Source organism: Cebus imitator, unplaced genomic scaffold, assembly GCF_001604975.1.
Source record: "Cebus imitator isolate Cc_AM_T3 unplaced genomic scaffold, Cebus_imitator-1.0 Scaffold90, whole genome shotgun sequence".
Taxonomy (NCBI): domain Eukaryota; kingdom Metazoa; phylum Chordata; class Mammalia; order Primates; family Cebidae; genus Cebus; species Cebus imitator.
The window spans coordinates 2,546,213-2,553,712 of record NW_016107405.1 but is presented as its reverse complement, the minus strand read 5'-3'; the positions used below and the strand labels follow the sequence as shown (position 1 = coordinate 2,553,712).

Genomic DNA, 7,500 nt, shown 5'->3' with positions numbered 1-7,500 from the left:
CCCTTCATGCTAAATACATGGCTACTTTAAGTCAAACTACTAACCTCTATAAAATATAAAAGCCATAAAAATTAAGATAAACATTATGTTCTTAAAACAGACCATTTTTACCAGAAGTTCATGGCAAACAAAATTTTACTTTGTTTACGTCACTCACTGCCTCTTAAATCATATTTCTAAACAAGAGATCTTGGCCAACAATGATTAGCCCATTATATGTACAAGAAGTAATTTAACTCTTTGTGCAAAACTTTACATCTAAATAACAACACGCAGAGGTAAATTTATATAATTATTTCACTTTTTCACTTCTTGTGAAATATGTTTTAATAAATATCTTTTACGGTTTTTAGTTTTGAAATATAGCAAATGTTGGAATTTTAAAAAAACTACATCAATTTTATTGAAAAGATATATTAACCCTTAATGAACTTAAAGGCCCATTCTAAAATACATTCATGAAAGAACAAAAAATTCAATACTCTTAGGTATCTAACTATACCAATATAGTTAATACATAACCAGGGGAAGGGACATTTACAAAGGTTTTTGCATGTTTAGTTATTAAATTATTACACATATTTCTGCAGATACTTCCTAAAGTAGCTATGTAGGCCCCCACTATACCAATTGTGTTAAATTACTTTTAGGAGGCACTCTAGAAACATACAATATATGACTAAAGTTTCTAAGTCATCTGAAGGGCATAACTTTTGTATTTACTCTTGTTTATGGTTTACATAAAGAACTGCATAGAAAAAAGTAAACTTCAAACTCAGGTTATAAACACACCTTACAGACCTAATCAAAATGCCTCCAGAGTACTAAAATCTATAGCTATGATTTTACTCATTTTCTGTTTATTTAAGATCTAATTGGAACTATGAAAATAAACACTTCTTGGCATTTTTCATAACCTATCATCTATTGATATGGAACTGCAATGTTCATTTTAGATTATTATTTTTACTTGCCTTTATACATGCAATCCACTGGATTTGCAGGCAAAATTGAATCTGGCTAAAAATGTTTAGAACTCTTATTTAGGGGAGTTAGTAGGACTATTGCAGCATTCCACTGGTGCGATATTTCCTGCAAATACACTAAAGGCAGAAAAGGGCTGTCCTGAAAACTGCATTTATTAAAGTTATCTGTAAAATAAACGAATCCTGGGACTGTGGTAGGCATTTAATTCCTATGATTGTTAAAATAAAATATAAATTGTTTTCCTAATAGTTATTGTCTGAGAAGAAAATGACAATTCTAAAATAATAAATAATCCATTCAAAAGTATATGTAGCTCTTGTAAAAGATTATTCTTGAAAACAGTGCCTAAAGGTTAAGACATTATTCAATCCATGTAACTTTTTAAATGCTGTATTTTTTAAAATAATGTTTCTATTAAATTTTACTCTAGTGTGGGCATTTGCTTTAATTTTTGAGATGCTTTCTTTCTCATTATATACCACCTTAAAATGTGAATTATTTCACATAAATTGAAACAGTTGCAGTAATAATCCATTATTTTAATGGATATAATTTTAATGATTTTTAGGTGTTTAGTTTGAGTGAAATCCAGAGTTCCAAAGAAATAATGTTTATTTTAAAACAAATACAAACTTATTTTCAAACAAGTGTACTCATTCTGGCCTAATATAAGTATATGCTTACAAAGCTTCCTTTTCTCTGTCACTGTTTCTACAGACTTGAGTCAGTGAAGAATGAAGTGGCTGTTTTTTGGTTGAAAAGCAATTTTTTTTTTCTTTTTTTACAAAATCAGGAAAAATGATTCTATCTTATAAAATGAATAACAGACTACTTAAAAGTGTATCTTTATTTTGTATTTTTTACTTTTCCAGATAGAAAGAGAATATTGTATTTTATGAGACACTAGGAGAACACAAAAAAGTGCTCTTTAATGTTATTGAAAGGTCTATATTCAAAATATCTTGGAATAAATTTCAAGAACAGCAACAGATCATAGTGTTTACATGATTTACAATCTCTCAGCAGATTTCAACTAATTAGTAGCTAATATTTGCAGCTATCACAGGCAGGCATCTGTCTTGTGAAAAGTCCTTGTGGTCCTTTTCACCTTAGCTCAGACTTGAAGAAATTCATTGTATAAGCAAGTATCAAGTAATGTGGCCCTCTGGTGGAAAACTAAGTATCACGTTCTGCAGCACAATGTAAGATAGTAAACTATAAGCTATAAAATATTTGTTACAAAGCTTTACAGACCTTCCAAAAATCATCCTATGAGTTTAATTAATATCCTGACACCTGAAGGGTACTCTGGTACTGGTATGACGTAACTAATATGAAAATCTTAGCTTTACTCATCCTTCAATCATGTTCCAAATAACAATAAATTCTTAGCTTCTTTTAGCTTAACACAACATGCTCAATTTGCTATGAATACATTTTTCATATTCAAGAAAACAAGCTTATTTGTTTTAAGGAAGTACTGAGGAAAACAAAACTTACCTGCTGTTGTTGCAGATGCAGCAGTTCTACTGTGCTTACTTCAGAGCTGGTGTCACCACTTGATCTTCCATCTCTGCTGCCAGCATCTAATTGGCTGCTTAGAGTGCTCATTCCATTTTGATTCATTGAACTGTTGCTTATTGTCTCTGTCGCAGATTCCTGCATCATGACTTAATACCTAAAAGTGATTAAGAAGTATCAATTAACACACGTTACACCTTCACACTTCCATTATCAAGATGTCCCTCTCTGCCAATTACAGAGACAGCATCTTTAGAAGGGGTGGGGGGGAGCCTTGAATAGTCATTTACCAAGGAAAGCAATACAAATTCAGCTTCCAACCAGATGCTAATCATTGAAATTATGGTTTCTATAAGAAATTTTTGTGTGGTTACATTTAACAGCCAAAGTAACGTACCAGGCATATAGCATGGTCAATAGCATTTATGAATGACCACATTTTAAAATCTACCTATAAAACCAGTTTAAAAGAAGGCACGATTGCACAGTCTGTTCTGTTTCCTATTATCTACCTTTGACAACCATGGATGACTATACAGCCTTATTTTAAATATTCACTATCTTGATTCTGTCAAAATTTTACAGCACATCTTATGCAAGGCTGTTGTTTAATGATGCACAGCTAATCATACAAAATTAAAATTTTGTAAGGGTGTTACAAATCATATGGTATCAACCAATGATAAATAGTATAATGGGTTTCTTTTTTTGTGACTAAATAAAATTTTGCCTTGGAGGCATTTTAAGAAAAAGCTCCTGCTGCAAACACGTCAGATATTGCCTATTTTTTTAATCAAACAGCTCATATTCATTTATTTTTCTGACATTTAAAACATTTAATACTGTCCTTCCTGGGAAGTAATTAAGCTTATGCATGAGCAGCAATCAAACTGTTCACTTGAAGATGACTTAAAACTCAATTTTAACATAGGCAAATAAATGAAAGATATAAAATTAATTTTCCAGGCATGTATAAGATATGAAAGCTGGAAATAAAATCTATCAAGAATATCACTAATGATTGTGCTAAAAACAGCATAAATTATGCATATTACCTTCTCTACAGTAATAAATGTTTTATCATTTTCACTGCATAAATATACTGTACTTTCAGGATAGCAATGAGATGTCCTGCCAAGATCAGTGGAAATCCTTGCAGTAAATAAAGAACCAATGTGCTCTTACAAACCAGAATTTCATAGTACATCCTGAATCTGTGGTTTAGAACGATCAGTTTTGGCTCTCAAAGACCTCTGAATCCTATGCCATAACCTAATGGATACACTTCTCTGCTTTACTTCTACGGACAGAATTTCAGAAACAACCTGGCTATGCTGTGACTTTAACAGTAATACCAGCTAGACAGTGGACTTAACCTAAAGTAAAGGACATTAAACTTGTCACTCATTCTAATTTTTTATATGATTTCAATATTTTAAACTATATTTTAATACTTTGTCCATTTAAAATTTTGAAATCCATTTATTATAAAGCAAATGCAAGCTTACTCTCTCTTCCTATCATGAAGAAATGTTTACTCCAGTTATCTTTTAAAATGTGATGCACACAAATAAACACTAGATACAAAAAGAATCACAGACACACCCAAAATACATTTTGGAATACCAATATTAAAATTGTTAAAAGTAATGTTTATAATAGTTTTAACAGATATTTTCATTAAAGACTAAATTGTTAAATTATTTCTCCTACTCTTAAGAAGTCCATTTAAAAAAAAAAGACATACTGTTTTAGAAAAAAACGTCAATAGCTGGACTAGCAAAGCAAGTTAGTGTAACAAAAACTACATATACAACATGAAGCTGTTTTGATAATTTAAAAAATACAACGGAAAATATGATTATAAAGGAAGTAATTGCTGTAATTACAGTAAACAACTTTTGAGCCAAATGTGTTTATAAACAAATAGATTTTGCTAAACATCTTACTGAACATTAACAAAGAAAAAAATCATATAAATTAAAACTGATACACAGTGATGGATTTTATAGGGAAAAAAACAAAGCTAACACTGCTTTCTGAGATTAGGCAGCTAATAAGTATTCAAATTAGGCATAAATTTTACATGCACAATGTTTAAAATATTCAGAGAAAAGGTCTGATTGCCTTTACTAGTTATATGAAAATTATAATTTCAATCCTCTCCAACTGTAGAAACAGGCATAACTTCTACATATTGCATTTAAATTTTACTTTTGACAACATATCTGGAATACATGTATATATGTGTGCTTTTATTTCATCACCTAAATTATTTGAAATATTTATTGTTTCTGGAAAGAGTTAGCAACACAAGGAATAAAAATAAAGCACTATATTTTCAAATGTAGCAGACAGGTGCAGCATTTACTACTAACCTTTGGGGAGTAAATCTCAGGACCAATTGGATGAATTAAATAATTTTACAGGTATTACTGTGTTATAGTCAAGGCCATCAAATAATTAAGAATAATCAACAAGCAAAGAGGCATGTGTCTAAATCTTTATTACAATTACAAAGAAAGACCTACAAAACTTATAATTCCTGTTAACTAAAGGATTTTATTATTATCCCTTGTGGAATTTTTGACTTTATAAAACCCTACAGTATAAATTGTGATTTACATTTTAAGTTCAATCATCTAAGAGTTTAATGCTTAAGAAAACTATAGCAGTGATAGCACTTTTTGCTCTACAAAAAAAGGAGTATCTGATCTAGCAGTTACATGAAAAAAGAAGGATGATTTTGTAATTAGATGATTATACTGTACATTTCACTTAAAGAAAAAAGCTTGGATGTCTACTATAAAGGAGGAATTTTTCAAGGACAATGTAGATTATTTCTAGCATTTACTAAGTTTCTCTTGGTAACACTTCCACTTATTTTCCACTATAGGAAATATTTCCAGTACAATGTGAAGTCCTGTTTACTTTTAAGTATATTTTAAATAATAATAAATTCAGCATATTCCTTCAGAGTGGATGTGCTTGTGATCCCAAACATACCGAACTAAATTATTCATTCTTCTCAATCCCATCACAAACATTTTACAAAAATCAGTGAAAATAAATTCCAGATCATTAAAGGGAAAGATGAATCTGGGAGTCCCTGTTTTAATGTTTGTCTGAACTGTAAGTTAAACCTTTAGGTCTTTCATCGTACACAACTTTTCAGCCACATCAGAAAATAAGTCTTCAGATCTTGCACTCAAACAATACAGTTCTACTTTTCTCCCCTGCATTAAGTTTTCTTTCCCTTCCTTTTTCTTTCTTCTTTTTTAAGCAAGTCACTATACAGATACTTATTCTCTACACCACTTCCCTTTTGAAACATTAAACTGACACTGGAACTGACTGCACAAGATTGCATTTTCTCTTCCTAAACAACTTGAATTGAAAGGTTACTTAGTGTAACAATATTTACTTGCAGAATTGTGTTGTTACCAAGGGTATAATGGATGGTGGCTATGCAGGTTTACGCAAGAATGAGTGAAGCATGAGGCATTAGCCATGTGTTTGACATGTTTCAAATTGCTATAATCCAGCATTAAACACACCCAGCAATTCATGCCATTTCTTGCAGCCATAATCTTGAATAAAGCGTGCACAACCACTTATTATATAAATTAGTATATGACTCCCTGTTATAGTCACAACAGTGCTTTTGTGTTTATTTTGCATCAAGATGTAGTCTTTTATTTGTACAAATAGCAGGATATAAAGACATAGCTCAATTAGACCTCCTTACTTTATGATAGGGTAGTACTGAATGCTAGGCTTGTTGTTTTTATTTCTTCCTCATAGAGTTATAGGTTCTATTGGTATAAAACAGTATCATGTGAGATAGTTACATGCCAGAGTGATAACAAAAACCTGTGCATATCCTATTCTATATTTGCTGCAATGTTCAAAAGTTTGAAACTTGACCTGGGCAAGTATAGTTAATTGTGTTATCTCAGCCACCACCAGGGACACTATTGGTCCTTGTTGCTTACTCAACTTTTCTCTATGGTCTTCTGTCTCATCTCTTCTCCCTCCCTGTTTCTTATGCTCCCTACCTCTTTTCAACTCCACATTCCCATGTCTATATGTGTGCATATGAAGAAGTGTATTACATATATATTTATAGAAAGATAGATCAATCTGTCTATATATGTCAAAGATTGTAAAGAAGATAAAAATAGCCTCCACTTTGAACCACACTCTGCAATCTACACAATCAGACACTCTGTTTTATAATCCTAGTGCCTTAATATTAATTCTCATTTTGGTGGGGGAGTCTTACTATTTAATCAAAACAAATGGATGAAAAAAAATGACTTCCCAGAAAACTAAGAGCAAATAACAGTACATATAAAACATTTCCAACAATTTATTTCGTGAACTTTTCTTAAATAAAATCATTAGTGACCTTGAAAGACACTTTATGTCTAATATCTGATTCATTCCAGTGTCCAATTTATTTAATCAAATACAAACATTAAATTCAAAGAGTTCTGAATATGACACTTTAAGAAATGTAAACCATCAAATTAAAAACAAATATTCTTAAATGCTTCCTTAATCATTTATCAATCATCAGTATCAAACATCAAATATTTCTATGCAGATTCACACAAAAAACTGTTAAATATTAAGAAAACATATGTAACAAGAAACCATATACGTTTACCTCAAAATATTAGTTAAATTCAGATTTTGAAAACTTGACTGTGATTTAAAACTTCTGAAAGAAACTAGCATTTAAATAATGATAATTCTTGTGCTCTAGTGGAATTAATTCATCATGGGCACCATGCATAGTGCATTTGAAAACCAGCACTGCTTTGCTTAAAGTCTTTAATGCTAAGATTGCCTAATAAATCAAAATGACAAATATGAAGGATATTGTTGAATATGTAAGAACAAAAATTGAAACAGCACATGAATATTTTCAATTTTTAAAAACTGAAACAGGGTGTCTTTTAAAACATGATTTGGGGAAGGGTATCT

At 30.7% G+C, this 7,500-nt stretch overlaps 1 protein-coding gene across 1 annotated transcript in view; it reads right to left on the bottom strand.

The window, feature by feature from the left end:
- FOXP2 (forkhead box P2) overlaps positions 1-7,500 on the bottom strand; it is a 582,130-nt gene that overhangs the window by 254,353 nt on the left and 320,277 nt on the right. The window contains 1 exon segment of the mRNA XM_017535042.2: positions 2,488-2,665. Coding sequence (XP_017390531.1) covers positions 2,488-2,655 — 168 coding nt within the window. The 5' untranslated portion in view covers positions 2,656-2,665.